This window comes from Cajanus cajan, chromosome 5 (assembly GCF_000230855.2).
Source record: "Cajanus cajan strain Asha chromosome 5, NIPB_CcT2T_4, whole genome shotgun sequence".
NCBI classification, from domain to species: domain Eukaryota; kingdom Viridiplantae; phylum Streptophyta; class Magnoliopsida; order Fabales; family Fabaceae; genus Cajanus; species Cajanus cajan.
In genome coordinates this window covers 70,374,984-70,400,852 of record NC_138521.1, presented here as the reverse complement: position 1 = coordinate 70,400,852, position 25,869 = coordinate 70,374,984, and the positions used below count along the sequence as shown (strand labels likewise).

The 25,869-nt window shown below is 32.0% G+C and overlaps 2 protein-coding genes across 4 annotated transcripts; one reads left to right on the top strand and one right to left on the bottom strand.

Moving 5' to 3' along the window:
• Positions 1 to 1,724: 1,724 nt before the first annotated feature.
• Positions 1,725 to 9,390, bottom strand: LOC109809008 (sucrose nonfermenting 4-like protein). 2 transcript variants are annotated; one of them, XM_020372226.3, is made up of 14 exons: positions 9,174 to 9,386; positions 8,643 to 8,879; positions 8,434 to 8,521; positions 7,411 to 7,590; positions 6,751 to 6,888; positions 6,604 to 6,663; positions 6,190 to 6,279; positions 5,517 to 5,621; positions 3,703 to 3,847; positions 3,457 to 3,630; positions 3,093 to 3,156; positions 2,898 to 2,967; positions 2,497 to 2,611; positions 1,725 to 2,264 (listed from the first exon to the last, which is right to left on the bottom strand). In XM_020372226.3, exons 2-14 carry the CDS (start codon positions 8,765 to 8,767, stop codon positions 2,176 to 2,178), a joined length of 1,443 nt encoding a protein of 480 aa, XP_020227815.1. In that variant the 5' UTR covers positions 8,768 to 8,879; positions 9,174 to 9,386; the 3' UTR covers positions 1,725 to 2,175. The 2 variants fall into 2 exon arrangements, 1 of the variants encoding a protein (XP_020227815.1); XR_002240644.3 differs by lacking the exons at positions 1,725 to 2,264; positions 2,497 to 2,611 and adding an exon at positions 3,265 to 3,356 and having other exon boundaries at positions 9,174 to 9,390.
• Positions 9,391 to 15,878: 6,488 nt separating this feature from the next.
• Positions 15,879 to 24,999, top strand: LOC109807896 (cysteine-tryptophan domain-containing zinc finger protein 3). Of its 2 annotated transcripts, none has more exons than XM_020370601.3 (13): positions 15,879 to 16,165; positions 16,271 to 16,463; positions 17,244 to 17,316; positions 17,419 to 17,555; positions 17,673 to 18,068; positions 18,680 to 19,983; positions 20,183 to 20,610; positions 20,736 to 22,477; positions 22,569 to 22,726; positions 22,879 to 23,039; positions 23,150 to 23,307; positions 23,719 to 24,518; positions 24,635 to 24,999. In XM_020370601.3, exons 1-12 carry the CDS (start codon positions 16,143 to 16,145, stop codon positions 23,935 to 23,937), a joined length of 4,992 nt encoding a protein of 1,663 aa, XP_020226190.2. In that variant the 5' UTR covers positions 15,879 to 16,142; the 3' UTR covers positions 23,938 to 24,518; positions 24,635 to 24,999. The 2 variants fall into 2 exon arrangements, with proteins under 2 accessions (XP_020226190.2, XP_082931992.1); XM_083075866.1 differs by having other exon boundaries at positions 24,607 to 24,999.
• The last annotated feature ends 870 nt before the right edge of the window (positions 25,000 to 25,869 follow it).

Sequence of the window (25,869 nt, the reverse complement as noted above, 5' to 3'; positions counted from 1 at the left end):
AGGATCACATCCACACCCCCCAACTTTCTGGCCGACAATAATAATCTAGTGATGAACTTTGACGGCAAATTTTATAAAAAAGCATTCCAGGCAATGTCAAATTTAAGAAAGACAGAAAGTAAGGTTGAAAGAATTGAGGACGCAACAAATTTTATCAATAGTCAACTTTCGGTGGAAGACCCTACTGCTTCAGTCACAACATTTCTGCCTGCAGACTCTTTTACTCTCGCCTCTCTGGATCAATTGACTGCCAGTGTATAAATTCATTGGCAAGTTGTCATGTACAAGATGCTGAACTTAACACCTCATCTGACTAAAATGAAATGAAAATTCCCTCAGAACTTATATCTCATTGCCTAGCTACATTGTTCATGATTCGGTTTAATCACATCCTACTTAATTTGATTTTTACTGGAAAAGACATTAAGAGTTATTAGATACAGCCATACAGGTTAATCAAATATCACAAAATACAGTCAGTTGTCCTATTCAAGATTCTTTACCTGTACATCCTAATATATATTTTGATAATACAAAATGCAGAAGTGTACGGAACGACAATTTCCCCCAGCTGATGTTGCTCAGGTACTAGATTCTGCTGTCACCAGTTTGCAGCCATTATGTTCAAAGAATCTTCCAATATATGGTGAGATAAAGAAATGCATGGGTATCATAAGAAATCAGATATTGGCACTTATACCTACATAGATTCGACTCATTCCTTCTTTGTTGTTTGTAAATCTGTAATACTCGGGTATTTGGCTGGTTCAATTCTAGCTAAGGTGATCTCTACGGAGGCTCGTAAGGGATACCTACCTCCGTTGGGACCCAGATATTTGATATTCACATTTTAAAAGGGGGAGAAACTATTTATACAATTGTAGCCGAAAGAAAAGAGAATATTATATATCTTTTCTCTTTTCAGATGTACATATTTTTAAAGATCAAATCATGGCTAGGGACTAGCATGTCCTATTCTGCACCAGTAACATGTATGATGTCATCATGTTAAATGCCATAACCTTTGTGTATGCTATTGCCAAATTGAACAGGCTGATTAATATACATATTCCCAAACTGTATATGTAATCTTTATTTTATTTTTTTTCACCGTCTTGATGCCTTCCTTCCCCCCCCCCCCCCCCCCCCCCCCCCCCCCGCGAATTCAGGTTGATAAGAATGCCAGTGTTGCTACAAAATATGACTTGGAACTTAGTAGGTGCAGCTTAAATTGGGAATGTTTTTGGACTTCTTGTGTAGCTATCCACATGTGACATCGAAGTATAGCTCTCTTTTATATACAGGCAGTTGTTTTCTTGGCCTCAGTCCTCACTTGAAATCAGCCCAATCTATTCGGTATTTTATGGTGCGCATTGCGTACTCTAACCAGCTTTATTCTCTCTCTTACATTTCGACTTTGGAATTGTTTTTCTGTCCGGTTTCTAATCGAATAAAAATTAAATTGCTATTGAATAAATTTCATTACGCAAGTTATTCCTAATGAAAAATAGGAAGTTTTTTTTTTAAATAACCAAGTCAACATCATTTTCTTTCATTTTCATCCATTACCATCCACTCATTCTCCAACTCCTCTTTTTTCTTTTTGAAAAATAAAATCTATAAATTACATCTTTTGCACATGGTACAACGTATTAGGAATACCAATAAAAAAACACATCTTTCGCACGTGTCCCACTTCGTGAATAAGAAAAATAACAAGAAAATATGTCCCAATCACCACTCGACAATGGCAACTACGCACTATTTCCCGAACTAAAGCTGGTCAACAAAACAATTGTATTTCGAATACTGGTCCTGAACTTTTCCCCCGAAATTTGTATTTCACAATAGTAAACGACTACAGACCTTGTGCGCTCCCATTTGCTTATGTATCTATATTAGGAGCACAACATATTTGAACATAATATGACTGGGGGAAGATGAATAAATTTTGGGCAATCAGACTAAAATTTACAGGCCTCTTTCTCTAGCCTGGAATCTTAAAACAAGGCCATGAAGCAAGAGGCCAATCCAATTGTATTTCAATGAAATAAAGATGAAATCACCGTGTAAAAGCTCTAGAATCTGTGGCTGGGCCGATGATGGTTGCCTGACTATATGCATGTGTCATGATCACCACACTAACTGTCAAACATGTTTGGTCACCAATTCAAACTAGAGGAAGAACGTGAATATGTCACTCAGGGATATGATGCCTTCTACACGCTTGCTGCCAGCTTCCACAATAACAAGCCGCCTCACACCTGAATCCAAATTAGAGAACCCAAAATATTCAGTCAGCACAACCAGTCTTCTAAATTAAGTCTAATGCTAAACCAAACTAACAAATAACACTTCAAGTTCAACATCAGTTTTTTAGTCAAATTTCATTCAGGTTTCGAGGTTTAAAACAGAAAATTGGCAGTGCAACAAAGATTATATGTAAAAAGAAAACATAAAGTCACTTTATTCTAAAAAGGGGGGAAAGGAACCTACCAGGATTTGCCAGACGTTCCATCACTTTATGCAGAGAATCAGTTCGCAAACACATCTGACATCTTTGACTTCTCAGCTCGTAAAGATTGTAAGAATCCTGGCCCAATTGCAAAGCCTGTACAAATAAAGCATGCAAGAGATACTTGGATACTGAAAATACACAACTACAATAGAAAGGAAAAACACTCTATTAAAATGCTGCCTAGATTCTTTTATTCTTTGTAAGAAAGGAAAAACACTGATTTAATCTATCAGTTCTTGATAGTGTCCTCATGCGACCAGTTTCATATGGTCAGCAGAACTACCTAATCAGAAAAGATGAACTGTTCATATTTGTATTTTTTTTATTTTCACAACAGAAATTGTCTAGAAAAGTTTATTAGGCGAAAAACAAAACTTACCTGATGAACAGTCATTTCATCAAGATTAATATGTGTATAAGCTTTGTCCTTTGCTAATGCTGTTATATCACTGTAAAGCAAGGAGGGAAGAAAAGGTGAGAAATAGGACAATTTAATCTTTGAACCATAGATTGATTCCAAATATCTCAAGCAAGGCATCAAGATGTAAATTAATATGGATGAAAAACAACTAACCTTCGACAATATATATCCAGTAATGAGTCACTATCATCAACTATTGGTATTGAACTTACTTGAGCTACAAAACAAAGAAAAAAAATGTTATATTAGTATAATCATGTCAAGTAAGAAAACATCTCTTTTAATGTCATTGTTTAAATAAGAAAAATGGATCGTCCTTACTTACATTTATCCCAAACATTCATCTTTTTTTGTTGTTTAATCACTTACAAACAACCCTTTTTCTCAAAATGGAGACAGTGCCCTCTCCCATAATGCCTAAAATTAAAAAAAATATAGTACAATACCAATTTCTTTATTCATTCTCTGTTGCTTTTTATTGGTACAATATGTTCAAAGTCAAACAATGAAATCACACCTTCAAGGAACAAGTTTAGGGCTGAAGTAAGCGAAGAACTTGGTCTCAACATTGCTAGAGGCGGGATATTTGACTCCCCAATTTTGGGCCCCCACGTGCCCACAGGGATTGCACAAATTGGAAGTTGAAGTATAGGCAATGAACTAGAACAATTCCTAAAATGCCTGCAAATGCCTGAAAAATCAACATGGTAAGAATTAAGCATATCTTAACCATACAAAGAAAGTTGGGGGCGGGAGGGCTTACATTTAAGGATTCCTGAAAGTGAAGCAAGATGTAGTAGCTGTGGAAATGAACCATCTTCAGAAGATGAATGGATAATAGGAACTGTTGAAACCCCATTATGCAGGATCTTCAAAGCAATATCTTTCAAATTGTCATATGGCCCTGCCTGCATAAGTGAAAATAATCAATATAAGGGCCATTATATAATGATTTAATGACTTTCCTAAATAGATGCTCATTAAGCACAGAAAGATATGATTTGTCAAATCCAAGTTCGAACATAAAAATAAGTTGTCTAACTGCATAGTTAGTGCAAAAGAGACGTGCTTTCGATTAAACCATAAAATTACAAAGTGAAATGACTGGATTGTTCTTCATTTGATTAAACATTTACACAAGCGAAAGCAGAGATGGGTTTGCATGAAGATTGCAATAGAACTATCTAGAAAATTGACATTCAAAGATTCTCTGCCTAACAATTTTGGAAACAATCTCCCTATACATTGGCCTTGACTGCCAATCGGTATGGTGAATTTAATTTCAAAAACTAAAATAAAAAATAAACAAAAGACAAAAATGAGCAATGAACAGAAAACAGTATTTCCTTTCCTTTGTATTTGTTAGATATGGAAAAGGCCATAATTAATGTGATACATAGTGTAGTTTCTTCTGGTCTGAAACAATAAAACAAGAAAGCAGGATTTGCATTAAAAAACTTGACCATTTGAGGTTCTAATATATTCTATCTAGTTCATGACATCATCTACACTGATTTTTCACTTGAAACAAGACTAGAATTTGCATATGCCTGCGTTCACAAACATCTTATTGTAGAATTACCAAAAGAAATTGTTAAGTTATATAAAGTTCACATTATTTAAAATATATATGACAGACATTCATTTTGTGCATGCACAAATATTGGTAACAACAAATACCAAGCCTTTTCACACTCATTACCTTCATTTTAGTCAACTTAAATGCAGTAACCAATTATGCCCTTGTTTTACAAACCAATAAAACATGAATACTATAATTATACTAATATTAATGATGAAAAACCAATAAAAAAAGATCATTGGTTAAAATTAAAATATGTAATTTAAATGAAGAAACTATTCAAAGATAACCTCCTCATACAAATATGGGAGGGGTTTGCTTACTCCAAGAATAAGTCTTGATAAACTTATTCCACTCAATAATTCATATTCAATATAAAATTTCAACGATGTAACTATTAAATTAAAAGTTCTTAATGCATAGATAAAGTTTACAATTTTTAAAAAAATTTGAAAATCATTTAATACTTCATTTCATTAATTCAAATTGACGGATAATCATAAAAATATTTTATACATTGATTTGAATTTATATAACAAAATATTATATGGTTTTCAAAATTTTCAAAATTTGTAGACTTGAACTATACATTAAAAAAAACATTTAATTTAACGATTGAATTGTTGAAATTTAATGTAGATCCTAAGTTATTGAGTGAAATAAGTCTATTAAGACTTATTCTTGAAGTAAATGGATCCTTCCTTATATATATATATATATATATATATATATATAAATAATGCAGGTGTGGGGAGAATTGGGTAGTATAGTATGCATATCTGTACTCATACCCACAATTCTTTTGTGGATAAATTACCCATACGCAGACCCAAATCCATTTGATGGATAAATAACCAAGAAATTGCAGGTAAATTTTATAGTTACCCATAGGATTTGTAACTAATTGTCATTACTATATAGACCCATGACTAGAAGTTATCAAAAGATGAAGCATTCACATACCAATGCCAGAAAATGCCACATAAAACACTTACATCGATAAAAAATCTTGAAAATGATGTCTCTCTTCCTTCTTTCCAAGCTGATATGGTATGTGTTTCAAGCTCCTCCTCTGTCAGATTAGACCCATTATTTCCTAGCTGAGAAAAGAACAAGAAGTTTTAAAAAGCATTACCATGCAACAAAGGTAGACGAAGTTTACAATTTGAATTTGCAGTTTATCACCATCTGGAAAATCTTGATATTGATTCTCAACAACTGATTTCTGGAATCCAGTTCATATTATGCTGGAAACAGCTTAAAATCAATATCTTTCAAGATGCAAGGGAAGTAATCAGAAAGTAACTTCTATTCATCATGGGAATAAAGTGCAACCAAAATGCAGGTATGTAATTTTCCTGGGATAAGTAATAACAAGGATTATTTTTTCAAAACTTGTACCAAGCATGGGAATGATATATTCCCAACCTCACTTTCTTGGAATAATTCTAGTCTTCTAGATACCTTGAAACAAACATATTGTGCTAACTCCTTTTTTCTTTTCTTTTATTTTTCTTTCAGTTACCAGGTTCTGTAATTTGTCATACATTATATGTGAAATATTTAGCCTTTTCAAGATACTTGGATTGTTCTACATGCCATAATGACAAGAGCTTTGCTTTCAGAAAATTTGCCAACAGAAAGGCTAATGGTCTTAACTTGACTTACCTCTCTTAAAATTAAAATAAAATCCAAAGCACTAAGAACTCCAACAAACTGCCCCTTGCACAAGTCCCAAAGAGGAGCCATGGGAATTCCCTGTAAAATTACCCGGTTCACTTAAGTTGCATGAACAAGCTACTAATCAGCAACAGATAAACATACAGCAACACTACAGATGAATCTAGAGCATACAAAGCAAGAAGCAAAAGGCTAGAACATTGTCAAAACAAGAAGGTTTAAAACAACCACTCAATTTCCACAAAAAGGATTCAAAAGCATTTAAGTTATTTACTGTCTATCTAACAGGGTAAAAGAAAAGAAAGTACATGAAGCATCCCGTATTCAAACACATTGAGAGCAGAATCATACAACATATTTGAAATGTCACTATAAAAATTTGTCCAAGCAAAGTAAATATACCTGTTCATGCAGTATGTGAAATGCCTGTTTCACAGGCAGATCAACATCCAAGGTAATAACCTGTGGCCAGGTGTCACTAAATTAGCAAATTATGTAATTCTAGATAGCAAGTCCAAAAACAATGGGTCGATGGTAAAAGTTTCAAACCTTGCCTGACTCAGGAAGTAATTCATAGGCTGTGTGCATAGATAGGAATGCAGAAATACGCCGACGTGAGGTCAGTACATCAGCATCTGATATTCTCGGCAACAACACATTACTTAATGTGTCATCTGTCACTCGGACCTGAACAATGAAATTTCTTAAGCAATGAAACAAATAATACAAATTCATAATGTGTTTGTTTAACACATTCCAAATTCCAAAGCTCTGCTGAACGGAAAAGCTATCTCTCACAAAGCTTTTCCATTCAACAGAAAAAAGCAGAGAAACAAACATGCTACAAGACAGTGGCAAAAATCAGATTCTAAAATGAAATGGAACAAAAATGTGCTACAACACACTGTAAGTTACAATAGTTATGTTACATAAGATAATAATAGTTTGTTATTTTTAATGTTATTCCCAATACTCAATAGACCTACATAAATGAGTATTAGTAGATTGAAAGGCCTTAACAGATGAGATGACAAGGATCAGAGAGTTCTAAAATGAGTTACAATACAATCTCCAGATAGAACCTAGTATGAAAAATTTTCATTGAAATTTCAGTCCAAAGTATGACATATTCACCACACAGGACAGCATAAAAAGAGCAGTCATGCTCATAACAACAATCACAACTGTCAAATTATGACTAACTCTTACCATGCGCCGAAAAGCCTCATTATCCACGTCCATGCTAGATCCAGAAATCATGTCTGAAGTTACACGAGGTACAAAATTAGGATCAGTAGCCAATAAAACAGTGTTAACCATCCCATATTCTCCAGGTACATAAGATTGATGCTCATCATGCCGCCATTCTCCATCAACAAAAAATTTGTACTGCATTCAAATAACTATGTAATAAGTATCAAGCCACCAAGAATAGAAGTCAAACAGTTTCTCAAATTGCATCTTTTTAATTCCACTAACGTGTTTCATAAACAAATACTTTAACCTAAAAAATAAGCAGTAATGTATACTCTTTCTCAAAAAGCACTCATTGAGAAAATGAAACATCCAAAAACAAAATCTCAAACAAAGGCAAAAACTATGAATAAATCTTATAATCAAAACCTCTGGAAATAACTTCTTCCCAATAACCTATTTCTCTTATGCTTCATATACTTTTTCAAAGTATTATCATCAACACAGAGCTCAGTGCCAACACAACACTTTGCAACCAAAATATACTTATAAACAATACTCACTTCCTCCATCCTTATTAAAAGGCATAATTTAGAAGGAAATAATGGTCCACTTTATAAGGCACTTTACAATTTCTATAGAGCATTAATTTTATTTTTCATCTTTTGCTGCCATCGAAGATTTTGAGAATATGTGCTACTACTTGTTGTTGTTCGATAATGAGAAATGAATTTGATAAATAAATATTCTCTCTCTAACCTCTATCGTGAAAATTTAATGATAAGTAAGAAAGGTAAAATCAATATATCATGATTTTGTTTAATAAACCAAATAAAATTAACTTACATAATTACTTATAGTGATCTATATGATTCAGTTAAAAGTGACTTATAAAAAGGACCGGCGGCAGTATACAATAAAAAATATGAAATCCACAAAACCAGTCAACCAACCACACATGCACATACATATAATTTAAAAAGAACATGAAGCTTCACTCGAACAACATCTAGTATCAGCACTGTACTACAAACTGACCTGATGATAACCAGGGGCCAAGCTATGAATAACTTGAAACACAGTTGGGCAGCCTTCCACTGGCGACATTTGTAGAAGTTCAGACCACCTTGAAAGTAACATGAATCCCACAAAACCAACACAGTAAATCAGATAAATGTGGAGCTTTTTTCACCAAAAGGGTGCTGATTGCAGAAGGATTAAGGTGCGGTAATCTACAAAAGACTCACCGGGTGAAAGAACCACTTAGATATACACTTCTTCCTCCATATGGCCACACAAACCGCATGGGAATTAACACAGTTCCTGCCACACCACCAGCATTCCTCGCAGAATCCATGCTTGGACTATACATTTCGCTTCCAAATTCAGAGTGTTACACTGATAATACCCTCCAAACACAACAGTTCATTGCACCATGCCACCTTTTTCAGCTCGTCGAGTAAATGCAGCACCAATTCAATGCACTACGAAACCAAAAAATAAAAAATAAAAAAAATAAAAAGAGCGAGAGTGAGAGAGAGAGAGAGAGAGAAGGCAGAATTCATCCCAACTCAAAATCCTGTTCGGAAAACAAAACAATTTAAAGTTTTGATATTTTGTTTCGCGAAAAAATGGAAAACAGCTACTGTCCATTGCTCACTGCAACAGAACCAAATAGAGATTTGAAGCCGGTACGAAAATCTACATCCCAATTTGCATGCAACAAACCCATTGACTAACATACACAAAACCCTAACCCTAAATCGAATGAAACGTACCAAATCGAGCCTTGAACATCGACGAAGTTAAGAATTTCTGGGGACAAAAGGCACGGAGGAGGAAAAAAAAAAAGAAAAATATATAGAAACCCTATTGAAACATAAGATGAAACAGGCTGAGAAAATCGAAGATGGGTGAGCTCGGAAAGAATCCAACCGTGAAAAGAAAAATGCCAAAAAGGACGAAACCTTGAAATAGATGCTGAAAATTTATCACTGAAGTCAGAAACAAAAATTGGTGTTAATTTTTTAATTTAAAATGACAAATGTTAATTAATGTTTTAAGAGTTTAATTATTAAACAATAGAAATCATTATTGATTTTAAGAGCAACTCTAATGGGAGTTGCTTGTCCTATAAAGCAACTCAAATCTCGATTTCTTCTTATTGGAGGATTCTGACGTGACAATATGAGTTGCTTGAAGGAGAGAGAGTTGCTTCTTCAAGCAACCGTTCCTTACCAGATTTTAAACAGATCTTATTGAATATATTTGGAAACGTTTCGAAAATAATAATGATGAAAATTAATTTCGTATAATATTTATGTATTTATTATTATTTTATTTTATTTTTAATATGTATTTTTTCTCATAATTTATTTTCTTTCATTGTAGCGTAATTATCCTTTTTAATAAAAATTTAAATTTAGTTCATAAATGATTAGAAAAAAAATTCTAAAAGTTGAATTTCTTAAAGTTTCTTATCATTGAAGTAAATTTGTGTTTGAGTTGCTTAATGCTGATATGGCACACTAAAGACCACTTTTTTCATTTTTCAATGCATGAAGCAACTCAAATGAGTTGCTTCCATTGGAGATGTAGGTATACAAAACTTTTACATTATCAATATATTTAAATTGAATTCATGTTTTTTATGATATTAAATTAAAAAATAATTTATTTAGAATCTTGATAATATAAAATATTTTGATCCTCTGATTCAATTTCTATATAATAAATTTATTGGTTTTTATGAAATATCTTTTTATTGATTAACGGTATTAAATTATTTATATCAATAATCAATAATACATTACAATTAAACTCAATTTCTTTGAAAAATTATTAACGTATTTTCATCATTATTTTTAAAACTTTAGGACTTAGATATGGTGGTGGAGAGTTTTTTTTTTTAATGTAATTTTTTTAAATAAAACACGTTTAGCTGAAAATAGAATTAAAATGATTTTGAATACAATTTCAAAACACTTTTACATTATTTTCAAAGTCTAATGTGAACTATTAGAATAGGTGGTCTACTGTGGTCGATTAATACTGACCGTTGGATTGTGTTATTCTTTTTTTTTTTTATTACTTTTTTTCCCTCTCTTTTTCTCAATTCTTATCCCACGACACCATAGCACTTGTCAATAGTCATTTTAAAGCAACATGAAGACCAATCACTTAGATATGCATAAGGGCATGTTTGGAGTTAATAAACAAAATTAATAATATAAAGCAACATTATTAATTTTGTAACTTCTTTTTAGCATTAAGGAAGAATGGTGATTGTATGGAGAATGGTAGCGCCATAATAATGAGGTTGGGAGTATCATCCTCCATGGTGATGGCATCCCAAAATAATTGTGGGCATTGGAATAAGTGTTGGAAATGCCCTAGTAGGAAACCCTAAACCTTAAATAATGGCATCCGAGACAGTTCATATTATAGTGTCAAAAGTGTTGGGAAATTCCAACTCCAACTGCCATTGAAGCAGCAAGTTTGAGGTGGCAACACATTGCAGAAAGTATTGAGAAATTATGGCACCAACTACATTTATCACAACAAGTCTGATGGCTGCGATGAAACCGGTAGCGATTTGGTTTGAGCGTGGTTGCGTCAGACTTGTGCAACCTTTAAGAAATATTTAGGGAGATACCATGTTATAATCTTATACACCCGCATAATCTAACGGTGAAAAATGAAAACGGAAATTGCTCACCATGAATCACATAACGTTGTAGTTCACGCCAGACAGCGTCATTTCAAAATAAAAACCAAAAAATTAAATTAAATTAAATTATGAATTTAGTTTTTTTTTTGCTTAAAGTTTAACAATCTTATCTTTGGATTAATCCTTCTATCGACAATTTAATTATCATTATTCATATCAATATACTTACAATAACATTATCATCACTTTCATAAAAATATAAATTTAAATTAATTTTAACGTAATATATATTTTTAAAAATATATAAATTATATAATAAAAAAACAATATTATATATATATATATATATATGAGATATGATTCATTTAGTTTTAAAGTAATTTTTATAAATTTGTTTCATTCAATAATTTATTATTTACATTAAGTTTTAACGATCCAACAGTTAAATTAAATTTTTTTAATATAAATTAAATCTTTAAATTTAAAAATAAAATTAAAAATTATATGATATTATATTTCATTAATTTAAATTTAAGAATAAAATATCTTTATAATTATTCGTCATTAATTTAAATTACTAAAATAAAGTATAAAATAATTTTTAATTATTTTAAAATTTTATAAATTTGATCTATGTATTAAGAATTTTTAATTTAATGGTTGAATTATTAAAATTTAATGTGGATGATGAGCTATTGAGTGAAATAAGTTTATTAAGACTTAATTTTTGAATAAGTGGATCGTTTCCTTTTCTCTACCTATCTATCTATATAATATAATATAATATAATAATACAATATAATATAATTAGATGATAATTAATGCGGTGAATTTCCAAATGATTATGATTCTAGTGGGTTAATGCAATGTATTGGGTTCTCTAGCTCAAAACTCCGTCGATGACATATATAGGATCACGGTTATGTATACCTATTTGGTGGATTTGGCGGTTTAGGAATATGAAATGCTTTGTGGATAAAGTTTGGTCACCTAATTAGTTCGTCAATAATCATGCTCAATGCATGGTGGATATGTTGAGTTCGTCCTACTCTTCATCATTGAGGGAACAACAATCTACTATGAACATTGCATGCATGAACTCCTCCTCATGAACCTCTTCTAAAGTTGAACACTGACGACATTTATCTAGATAAGCCAACACTTATTGGATTTTGTGGTATCCTAAGAGAGCACAAAGGCTTGTGGATCATGGGTTATTCAAGATACAGTGGACATTCATCAATAAAAGTGGTAGAATTGCCAACAATCCTTCATGGCTTAATGCTAGTTTAGAATAAGGGATATCGAGAGGTTATTATTGAATTATACTTTATGACTGCTATCTCTTTGACTACTCAAGAACAACAACAATGACATTATCATGCAGCCATTATTAACAAGATTTTGGAGTTTGTCAAAAAACCTTGGAACGTGTATTTTCTCCATATCCTCTTTATGAAGGCAACTATTGGTTGGTAGAGCAAAACTCTTCTTCCCAACTTTCTTTATTTCTAAATCAGTCCCCAGTTCCATAAGACGATGCAACTATGGAGCAACAAAGCCCGCGTGTCCGTGAATGGAGCACTGTCCAATGTACATATGCATCTTCAAAAAAAGTTTCTCCATGCTTTTGAAGAGTACGACCACACGACCTTAGCCATTCTCATAAAATTTATATTTTTTTTCATGAATATCATCTATGGGATGTATGAAAATGGATAACTAAAAACTAATCTAAATTCATAAAATATGAATTTTTTTAATTAAATATTATTTTAACACAAATAAAAATTGAATTTTGAGAACACCATGTTAAATTTTATATCTTAAGGTAGGCCTTATAACTACTATTTTTTTTTATAAAAAAAAAACTTGTATATTACTGTATATATTTCAATCCTAAAAAAAATAAATATAAAATTTAAAACCCAAACTCAAAGTAAAAGAGAAATGAGCTGAATTTATTAGAGTTGTAAGCACGGGTGGCAGAGTCTTGCCAATACTCACCCGAGTTTGCATGCTCATTGGCAGCAGAAACAAATTAAGTTCACGCGCTACATTTGCACGCGCCACCCGAAAAAGTTACCTTACACTCACAGTGTCCAATCTTGTGTTGCAAAATTTCAACAAAAAAATAAAAAAATAAACCTTGTGTTGCAAAAAGACAAGGAATCTTACATTTATTACAAGGAATCCTCTCGTTCATTTCATTGGCCACCAAAAAGAGGCTATACACATACTACAATTCATTTATTATTTATGGAAATCTTATTAGCCAATGTAATTTTTAAATATTATTCATTACAGATATATAAATATTAAATTTTTTTATTTTGTATAATAAATATTATTTTCAATAACATCTTTTCAAATACCTGTCTGTTAGAGAGAAGAAAAATGTAATTAAATTTTTATTCTTTTTGTTTAATGTTGAAAAATCAATTCCCTTTCGCTCTTTAATTTGATTTATTATTTTCTTCTTTTATTTTAGGTCAAATATTTTAATAGAATATTTATATACTTCAGATGATTTTTAAATATTTTTTAATTCTTTTTCAAAACATGATATCGTTTTCTTAAAAGATTTTGTTACACACACATCTGTGTAAATTCAACTATTTTAATCGTAATAAAATTAAAGTGAACAACAATTTAGGCAAGTTTTTAATTGTAATATTATAATCAGTGAAACATCGGAAAAAATCTTTATGTTTTAAAAAAATGGTTGAACTCAAAATATTTTTGACCAAAAGTAAATATTAATTTATTGAAATACTGACATCATGTTTAAATATAATATTTTCAAACATTTATTTGGTAGAGATAAGAAAAAACAGAGTTCAAAATTTAATTCCTTTAATTTTTTATCCTTTTGCTTAATGTTGAAAGATATTTGTTTTTTTTTTCCTCTTTAATATATTGAATTTATTACTTTCTTCTTTTCTTCTACATGAAATACTAATGTGCAAGTAATATTTTCTTCTTTTCAAAATTTAATTCCTTTAATTTTTTATCCTTTTGCTTAATGTTGAAAGATATTTGTTTTTTTTTTCCTCTTTAATATATTGAATTTATTACTTTCTTCTTTTCTTCTACATGAAATACTAATGTGCAAGTAATGTTTAAATATAATATTTTCAAACATTTATTTGGTAGAGATAAGAAAAAACAGAGTTCAAAATTTAATTCCTTTAATTTTTTATCCTTTTGCTTAATGTTGAAAGATATTTGTTTTTTTTTTCCTCTTTAATATATTGAATTTATTACTTTCTTCTTTTCTTCTACATGAAATACTAATGTGCAAGTAATATTTACCGGCGGTATCATTAACATACTTCAAATGGTTTTAAATACTTTTTTTTTTTTTAATTTCAAAACAGCTTAATAATTTTGAAAACATTTTGTTACACACAACTGTTTAAATCAATCATGTCTAATCATTAAAAAGAAAAATTGAACAACAATTTCGACAAGCTTTTTAATGTTAAGAAACAGTGAAACATGAAAAAAAAATATATTTTTATTATTTGAACTAAAGGTATTTTTGACCAAAAGTCAATGGATCATTTATTGAAGTGCTAAAAAAAATCAAGAATATCTATTATCTATCAGTTATTATATTTTATGAATTGAATTCAAAAGTAAATAATTCAAATATTTTATTCAACTAAAAGAGTTAGATTTCATTGATATTTAAAATTAATTTTATAAAACAAAATCTAAACTAAATCACATATATTAGTTTAAGAATCAAAGATTTGAAACTTTTATGACAAGGGGAAATTATAATATTTGCTTACCTTCTATCCTTATTTAACGAGTAAATTTACACCCTAAATTTGAATAATTATTAAGGCATTCTGTATTCTTTATTTTGATAATGTAATTTTTTAAATCATGCAGATTCGCATAAAAATTATAGGACTTTTTGATGTTGACGTGTCATCTATATCAATTTTAACTCATTTTTTTTAGTAAATCTTAATGAGACTTAGAAGTAAAGTCTCACTAAAAAGGTTGCATACGTCGAAATAACCAAATGTTTTAGCATTTGTATCACATTTTCCATATTTCATATTTAAAATTATATTTAGCTAGGTAATAATATAATTAATCCTTGAGAAGAATAATACAAAAAATTGTTTTGTGGACAAACTATTTATTTAAATAATTTTCATTAGAGCTATAAAGCATTTTGTACATTACATAATATTTAAAATCATAAAATAAATAGAAAATAATTTTAATAAAATAACATATATTAAAAGAGTTATGCTAAACAGTCTAAATTTTTTTCTGAATTATAGTTAGAATTCTTAAAATATTAATATTTTTTAATAAATTTATTATAAAATAATTATTTAATTTAATATTTTATAATTTAAATTATTATTTTATTCATTCGAAAAGAATTTCAGAACTCACGTTCGGATGAATCATTTTCCATATTAAAAAGGGGTATTATAAATAAAAAAGGGTGTTTTCCAAGTAAAGCCCTATTATGCAAACGATATCTAAGAAATTTATCCTGCTACACGCATGTTCACTTAACATTCACGTGACCAACAATTAACTCTATTTAAATTATTTGAGTGAAAGCCTAAATTATAATAATTTAAATTATTAAAAATTAAATTAAAACTAAAAATTAAAATAAGACTAAATTAAAATTATAAAGAATCAAATAAAAATTTTAACCATCATTTTCCATATTAAAAAGGGGTATTATAAACAAAAAAGGGTTCCCAAGTAAAGCCCTGTTATGCAAACGATATCCAAATTACGATAAAAATTCGAAGAGACAAGACAATAAATAAATATAAGAAAAAGGAAAAATTGATAGACCAAAACCCAGGTTCTTTTGTTCTTTCTTTCTGTGCTGGGCACATCAAAACATCGTTCAAGAGCGTGAAAGATTTGGAATCCGTTAAAAGTCTGCGTCAAAACTCATTCATTCATTCCACTCGCCACTGATCGCTTCTTCGATCTCCACCGTCTGATCAATTCTCTCCGGTCAAACCCAAAATTAATTTTTAATGCAACTAATAATTCACATCAACGATTGTTCCGCTGTGGCATGATCACACTTCGTTTCATCTGGTTTGGCTTCTGGGTTTTTTTCTGCTTCCCTTGTTGGGTCGGTGATTTTTTGGAAAATAAATAAATAAATTGTTTTTCGCCAATTTTTTTTTTCCGTGTTGGAAGTGATGCTGGACTTCAGGGAAGGTTCAAGTGTGAAGGGGTCACTATTTGGGTTTTGGGGTTTTGGTTAGGGCTTAATTTTGTGGCGGTCGAGATGGAAGCCGATACTGAGTACGAGGAAGGAGAGGCTTTCTTTTGTTACAAGGATTATGATGATGATGATGACAACATTGACCCCGATTCTCTCTCTTACATTGTAAGGGTTTACTTCAAATCTTAGCCGAGTTCAATTGTTTTCTGCTGTGGTTTTCTCTTTTGTTTCTCGGCCGCTCTGCTTTGATTGTGCACGAAAATTGGACAAAACAAGTGAATCATTTAGTTGGCGCCGTTTTGATGCTATCACTTGGCATGAGTTTTCAACTTATCAATGTGTGTGTTTTTTTTTTGTTCCTGGAGACATACAGGGAAATTGAACAGTTATTGAATTTCTTTTATGATTAAACAAACTTGTGTTTTGATACTAGAAAATAAATTCAGCACTAAAATAAAAAATAATTTTTTTTTGAAACATAATAGAATGTCTTGAAAACTGACAGCTGAGATAAACAATCCTTGGAAACTGCTTATGCATACTCTGCATTAATTATGTGGCCCTAGGGATGCTGTAGAAGCTTTAAGTGTGTTTTTTCCTCGTTAAAAACTCGATTGAACGCCAATTGGGGTGCATTGGAAAGCAGTATAACATAAAAACACACACACACCCACTTCTTGCAGCTGTATGTACTATCTGCCACTTGCTGCATCAGTTGTACTTGTGGATGATAGTTGTGATTCAAGCTTATCTTTTTGTTGTTTCTCAGATTGTTGATGGTATGCTGATGTTCATTTATATTTTGGTCCTGGGAGAATGATAAAAATAGTGATAATTGTTAAAATTTTGTTTGTGGGCTTCACGGTTCCTGTTATGATGTTGCTTCTTGATTTACTTTCATCTTCAAAATAATTGGACTAATAACTTGCTTCATGCTTATTCAAGGATGAGAGGATTCAGCATGTTCTGGGTCATTTTCGAAAGGATTTTGAAGGAGGTATTTCTGCTGAGCGTTTGGGTAAGTGGCATAATGGAAATCATAACTTGTAATGAGAAATGAAAGAGCTGTCTATGTGCTCATAAAAGTAATATTATTGGATGATATGAATAATTTTTTCAGGTGCAAAATTTGGTGACTATGGCTCCTTTTTACCTACCTGTGAACGCCCTCCTCCTTTGCGATCTTGTCCAAAGACTCTACAAAAGGATAACAATTTGCCGAAATCTCCTAGGAGATCTAGCAATCTCCAAATGGCGGTATATTAAAATGTTACTTTTTATTTTGCTTTTTTTGACCATTGGATAGGAAATTAACATGTGTTAGCTTGGAGATATACAGTTTACTTGAGCATTGTCGGTGATGTTGTTATACAGGTTGCGTTTCTCAACTCAAAAGCACCTTCAAATATGCATCCTTCTATGAGGCTTGGAACAGCTTCCTGTAATGCTCATCCATTTCATAACTTAAGAGTACCTTCGGTTGATGATCCTGTAAAGAACACAGGAACTTCATCCAATAAAATAATAGAGAAGTGCACTGTGAAAGATGATTGTGTAAATAAGTCGGAAAATTTGACTGACCAAAGAACACTGAAGTTGCGAATCAAAGTGAAATCAGATATCTTAGCAAAAAAGAATGCTGAAATTTACAGTGGTCTAGGACTTGATGACTCTCCATCTTCCTCAATGGAGAACAGCCATGAAGAAAGTGAAGAAATGCCACATGTATCTCAAGAGACCCCTGAAGAATCTCCAACTAGAATTATTCAGGTAGATGATGTGTCCTTTTTCTATGAACCAATAATTTCAATAGCTTAAGCTGTCAAAGTGAAATTACTTGAATAGTTTTGGTTGCATTTAGGTAAACAACTTACTTAAACACTTATTGAGTAAATGCTTATCATATAAATGCTTACACATAATTTGTTTCTATAATCAAAGGAGAAATAGGGTTAAACTGTTTTCATGAGTTGTAAGTTGTTTTCATAAGTTATCTTGGAGAGGTTATTGAAATAAGTTGAAAACAACTGATAGACAAATCATAAACTATTTTCAAGTTCTTCAAAACCCTTACACAAGTTCTTATGTCAATAGATAAGTTCAAATAAACTGGAAATAAACTTCCAAATGCACCCTTTATATTTAACAAAACCACTCATGCAAGATCCCTTTAAGCTTGAAGCGTGGATAATGCATAGGCCTACCTTATCATGTGGGCTGAAACTTAACTTCTATTCAGAAGAATCAAGGCAACAAGGATTAAACTCTAGACTACATGGTCTTGAACCAACTATGCTAAACACTTAAACCATTGGGTGAAGTACGTGATTTTTTTATATATAACAAATTTTCTTTAACATTTATAATATTTGATGCTACAGGTTATGTCTTCCTTCACTATTCCTGGAGGTGTGCTAATATCACCTCTACATGACAGTATGCTGTACTTGATAAAAAAGGAAAAAGATCTTGGAGACAAAAGACACATTTTTTCTCTTAATGGTCATCAAGAACATTATTCCATGTCTACTGATGAATCAGATTCTTTTGTTGGGGAAGGACATTTGTTGAAGAAAAGGAAAGTGACGGTGGTGGACCAAAGTGAAAAAGTGCATATGAATGCTAACTTTTCTGAGAATGATATGAAGTTACATGTGAAGAAAAAGTTAGGAAATAGAACTCCAGATCGTAAGGATTTTCTATCTAATGACCTGAGAAGCACACCACTGTCAAGTTCAATTTGTGATGCTGGTGAAACTGCTGAAGTCACTGGTAAGGCTTTTGAAGTATCCAAGGAGGTCAATAAAGATGGTGTGAAATGTAGAGTGGTTTCCACTGAAGTAGTGAAGGAGGATTCCCTAGAGTCAATATCTGGTCAGGATTTTGACAAGTTTGAGAACAAAAATACAGGAAGTAGCTTTATGAAAGTTTTAGAGCATAAAATGGAAATTTCTCAGAATAATAATTCCACTGATCCTAAGAATAATAGCAAGGGTAAAGCTTTTGCTATTTCAAAAAGGGTTAAGTGTGATGAAGTGAAACACAAGGTGGATCAAGATACTCAAGTGTGTGAGAATAATCAGAAAGGAAAGGAAATATCTGAAAGCAAGAATGAGTTGCAAGGTGAACGGTGTTCTGGGAAACATATGACTTTTGCTGAAAAAGATAGCATTGTTACCAGTAATGATGCAATGATAAATGATAGGAAGAGAACTGGCACTGGTGTTATTTCTTCTAATAGTAAAATGCATAAAATAAAGTCACTGAAGGATAATAAGGTCAGAGCTCGTGACAAAGATTCATTGAAAGGGAAAAAATCAGAACGGATGGTTGATGGAGTAGATCCAACTGACTGGCCTCCCCTAAATAAGACTACAGGTAGTGCTAACCGTGATCATGTTGCAAAGAGTGCATATAGGGTTAAAGTAAAGGAAAGACCAACTGGCAATAAAGTAGTTAATCAGTTGTCAGCTTGGCCATGTGTAAAAGATGCTCCAGGTGCATTTCCTATTGCTGAAAATAAACCAACTTCTGATATGGTTGTGCCATCATCAGCAGCTGTACCTCAAGTTATCGAAGAAGATTGGGTATGCTGTGACCGTTGCCAGAAATGGAGGCTTTTACCTATGGGTTTAAAGCCAGACCAGCTTCCAGAGAAATGGTTGTGTAGCATGCTAGATTGGCTGTAAGTTGATTACTCTCATCTTGGTTTCATTTATGAGCATATTTTGCTAGTTAAAAACTTGGTTGATGTGTATTAAAACCAGAACTGGCCAGTATCTGGAGTGAGATACAAATTATCATACATTTTCTCCTTTCTCAAACTGTGCATGCATTTGGTCTTTGCTATTAGCTTCTCATTGTTCTTCTGAAATTGTTGTTAGGCCCCGAATGAATCGGTGTAACATCAGTGAGGAGGAGACAACAAAAGCACTTTATGCTTTATATCAAATGCCGATTCCTGAGGGTCAAAATAACATGCAAAGCCATGCCACTGGACCTGAAACTGGAGTGACATCTGTTGATGCTCTGCAACTTGGCCTGAATCACCAAAAGTCCAGTTCTGATGTAATGTTTGATCTAGGAAAGAAGAAAAACAGTATGAATGAAAAAGCAAAGCCAGGAATCAATAATGACATGCATCAGTTGTCAAATACTGAAAAGAACAATGCTCAAGAGTCTGTGAAAAATAGAAACTTGAATGACATGAATCAGTGGCCTGCAGACTCAAATCGTACAAAGAAATCTAATTCTAAACATTTGATAGAAGAGAAAAAAACAGTTAAGGCAAAAGAAAAGCAAAGGAATGGAGGTATATCTCATTCACTTCAGGGTTGATATATTATATTGTTGCTTCATATTTATTTTTTTGGTGTGAATAACTACTTATAAATAGTTTTAATAGAATATGTCAATGTTGTTGTTAAATGTGTGCAGGGGACAGAAACAATGCTAGATTGAAACGTAAGATGGGGGATAATCAACATGGATCTGGAACTCCTAAGAAATCTAAGACTGAAGATGTTTGTTATGCTGATAAACATCTGAATTCTGGCCTGGGATTTAAAAAGGTGGGTCTAAACTCAAGAAATGGTTTACCAACAAAGGCTACTGGAAAAAATATGAGGAAATATGGTGATTATGATTGTTCTACCAATCAAGAGGGCAAGTTGGTAGTTCCGGTAAAGAAAGGAGACTGGGCACAGTTTTCATCAGATGATGGTTCATTGGATGCTACAAACAGCAGCAAAAGTGGTTCAAAGAAGAAAAGGAAAATGCGTGACTGGATGGATAATGAGAAAAATAAGAAAACATTGTCGTTGGAAGATAATATGAAATGTGGTAAAGAGGGAAATATAAATCGGAGGGAGAAGAAGTATATAGTTTTGAATATGGAGGCAAAATCAGTAACTGAAAGTGATGATAAATTGAATAGAGAAAGTGGGATGAAGCAAGTTTTAATGTCAGACAGCAGGGACGAAATGGCTGTTGGAGCAGAGTTGAAAAGTGTTAATAAGGTCCAGCAGCAAAGAAAGCACAAAAAAAGTGTTGCTGCTAACCAAGCTTTGGATTATTTTGATCCATTGAGTAAGGATTTAGGCTCTGGACACTTTTCATTGGCAGCAACTTCAAGCTCTTCTAAGGTTTCAGGGTCTCACAGAGCTAAAACTAGCCTTGAAGATGTCAGGGGCTCCCCAGTAGAATCTGTTACCTCATCACCTTTGAGGACCTCCATCATGGACAAGCGTATTTTGGCAGCAGGGGACCTATCAGAAAAAGATGATGCTAGAAAAGATGGTCTACCAGTTAAGAGTTTGGATAACAGGGAGGGGAAGCTATCAGTAAGAACGAAGGAAAGAATTTCATATGACATACATCTTGCTCATGGTAATTGTGGCAGAGGTTCACATCATGAGGAAAAATTGAACAAGAGTAATCAGGAAAATGCACTTTCTTGGCAGATATCTGGTAAGGTTACATCATTACGGGTCAAAGAAAAGGACAGAAATTCTGGTTCTGAGATTCGTAGGGATAAGATGGAGGTTTCAGCTTCAGATAATGATTTTTCAAAAAATGGTGTGAGTTATGAGTCAGCAGTTGATCCTAGTCATCATGCTTTTGGTACTGAGACAAGAAATGATGTTAAGAGCAGTTCTCTAAAGTCTAAACACAAGATTGACAACCTTACTAAGAAAAATTCTTCAAGGCATTTGTCCAATGAAGCTGGAAAACTAACTGAGCTAAAACAAAAAGCGGATGCTAGAACTAATAGAAAGATTATCTCCCAGCAGAATCTGATTCAGATCTTTGAGGAAGAAAACAAAGCTAATCCAGTATGCACTGGATCAAGAGATGGGAAAGCCAAAGTTATCTCATCTTCTGAGGGTAAAGTGAAAAGGGAAACATTATATGTGGATTCCAGAACTGCACCTGAGTTGCAAAATGTAGATATGTCTAATGGGCATCCAGTCCATGCATCTGGCCATGGTGAAGTTCCCAAGTTTGTTGGAAATCCAGTTGATGTTTGTTACAAGGTTGGAGTTAATCATAGTTCAGGAAGCTTTGTACCTGATGGACAGTTCAGTGAGTCAAGTCCTGTGACAACAAATTCTAGCCAAACTGCCTCTAGCATTCTGGAAGAAGCCACAAAGCTAAAAGATTCTGCAGATCATTATAAGGTTACTTAATCATTTAAAGATTTTAATTCACATCTGTTTGTTTGATGTAGCATCTTTCTTTTTCTAACCGATGGTTTAATTTTGACTATAGAACTCTGGATTTGAGTTTGAAAGTAATGAGACTTATTTTAAAGCTGCCTTGAAGTTTCTGCACGGAGCTTCACTTCTAGAAAATTCTCACAGCGAGAGTAGAAAGTATGGAGAGATGAGTCAAATGCAAATATATGCTACTACTGCTAGACTTTTTGAGTAAGGAAAATTTGGAAGCTCTGTAAATTTGTTACTTTTCATGTTAAAATCTTGGTATAAAATAGTACCATCATATTTCTACAGAATTTTTATGGACTGCTTTTCTTGATCTATTTGCCTTAGCTTCCCTTTAATCATAAAATGTATTCCAGATCTTGTGCCCATAAATATGAAAGACGTCAAGAAATGGCTGCAGCTGCTTTGGCATATAAATGCATGGAAGTGGTATACATGAGACTGGTTTACTGTAAACATTCTAGCATAAACAGGGATCGTCATGAGTTGCAATCAACCCTGCAAATGGTTTCTCAAGGTAATTGAACACAGTTTGGACTTTAGATATAAGTATATATATGTGTTCAGGCTTGTTGAGCATTGCTGTATGTTGGTGATGTTTCACTGCATTTTTTCTCCATTCTTTAGGTGAATCTCCTTCCTCTTCTGCATCTGATATTGATAATTTAAATAACCTGGTGGTAGTGGATAAGGCTACTTTGACAAGGGGTTCCAATACTCATGTCTCTAACAATCAAGTCATATCTGCTCGGAATTTCCCAAATATTGTCAGACTTCTTGATTTTGTAAGTTTTAATTTCTTGACACACCTTATGTTTCATTTGGAAAATCTATCTGGGTGCTTTGATCCTGAAGTACCATGGAACTATTGTTGGGTATTTAGTGATTAAGTGATTCAAGATAATAATAGGAAATTGATTCTGTACTAGACTACCAGATAGAATGTTTGAGGAAAGTCCATGGATGGAAGCTGGTCTTTCTATGCTAAATAGGAAGTACATATTTTTTTGCCTTAAAATCAGTTTTTATAGCATGCAAGATATTGGCACATAGTAATTTCTTGAAAGCACAATTATTGGTTATAAGGTAGTTCAACCTTAAATAGTATTGTTTATTCCTTTTGTCCTTCCTACTTCTCCTTGAATAATAAGAATTTTAGCTTATATGGTTTCAAATTTCATTATGTGATTTTGCAGACTCAAGACATAAGTTTTGCAATGGAGGCTTCTAGAAAATGCCAGAGCACTTTCATGGCTGCTAGTTTGAACATGGGAGAGGCACGGAATAGCGATTGCATAGCTTCTATTAGGAAGGTTGTTGATTTCAGTTTCCAAGATGTAGATGAGCTTGTACATCAGGTTTTGACTGCAACAAAAGCAATAACTCGTGCTGGTCTTGGTGGTGTTAGGGATTAACTTGATACTGTATATAACATTTTTTTGGGTTTCTCTTCTCTACTGAGAAGGTATCCTGAAAGGAAGTGGCTTAAGGATATCTACCTATGCTGGCACTAGGAAACCTGCAAAGAAGGCAGGCCACCCACAACATGTTACCCTTATGTACATATGTACAAAATGAGATTATTAGCAAATTTTGGAATGTATTTTTAATTGCTCAGGTTCTTCTTATCTGTGAATAGGAGCACAAATTTCTCACCCTTAAATTTTATGGGTTAGAAAGAGGGAAGTGATTCCTTCTTGTTTAGTGACTGAGGATGGATATCATGTAATTTTTCAGTGATACATTCTTTGCTCCACTGATTTGGAGCCCCTGAAAAAAATAAAATAAAGTCTGGAAATGTGAGGCAACCAGTTTTGATGACCTTGGATACTGATATAGTTATAATAACAAGTTTAAATAAACTCCTTTTCTGTTATCATATTGAAGTTATGAAACGCTTACAAATCCTTGCAGAAAAGTTTTTATTGTGTCTCATTGGTACACACCCATATATTGGTCCTGCCAGCTTTTGGAATTGAAGTATTCCGATATACAGGTACATAGTCATAATCGTTAAACTGTTATCTGCTCTCTCTCTTTTTTATTTTTATTTTTTATCTATCTGACTTCCTACAACGGTTTAGGTTATATACGGTTTATTATTTGGATCAGGTTAACTCTACAAGATAGGAGAATTGTCAGCTGTTTGAGTTGACTTGGATAATTTGTGCGGCCCCAGGGAAGGTACCCTGTGAGGAATTTTAGCTAGTAACGAGTTATATGCTTGACCAAGGTTTGCAAGATTTTTTTATATTTGATTTCTGCGAGAATTTATTTTGTCACTTTCCTTTTCTATTGTTCGGACGATTTGTTTCATTTGAATTTTGTTAATAATTGTAATTATCCTGAATGGCAGTGAGAATTCTATCATCTCTTTTGCAACAAATTGCTAAGAAGCCTTAGGAGACATTGATACAGTGATTCAATGTATAAAACCATAATTACTTTACTTATTCTGGTATTACCTGTTAAAATCAGTTATAAGGTACCCTGGTCTATCTGAGTTTATTGATATCTCAATTGTGCTTCTTTACAGTCACTTACGCGTAATTAAACAGTGAGACTCAGTAAATTAATAAATTCCTTAAGTTTCATTCAGGGTTTGCTATGTTCTTTTCATGTTTTCAGATATTGGTTTAGTTTGTTAGGTGCATTGCACATTGAATATACGTTATGTTAAAGAATCGTTCAGCATATAACCGACGACAGTCTGGTTTTATTAGGTTTGTCTTGAGCCTATGTTGAGTGTTGACTGTCCTCACTTGGCGATCAAAGTTTGGTCTAATTTTATTTTATTTTTAAAATTATTATTATTATTTATTTATTAAAGTTTGAAGTCTAAATGTTTATATCATTGTAATTTTTATGGATTAAAAAAATTAAATTCTTAAGTCTAATATCATTGGTAGCTCTTTTATTTGAGAATTAAAATTATACTAGTATTTTAACTTATGCAATGTACATGCTAAATGTTATTATATAGCTAAAATTTATAATACATTATATATATATATATATATATATATATATATATATATAAATACTATACTTGAATATATAAATTATATTTAATTTTTTTGTTAACTAGATACTTTTAGATATTTAAATTATATTTTAGGTTTATAATAATAGTTTGTATTGTAATACAAGTTTATTTTTATTTATTGATAATTTATTTTAAAATATTAAAATTTAATTTATAAATAATTATAATAAATACAAATCAAATTAAATAAAAATTTAAAATTTTCCAAAAAAAAATGAAGTTAAAATAATTCCTACAAACCTTCTTATAAAAAAAAACTTAAAAATATTCTCACATAAGATAAATTTTACTTTTTAATATA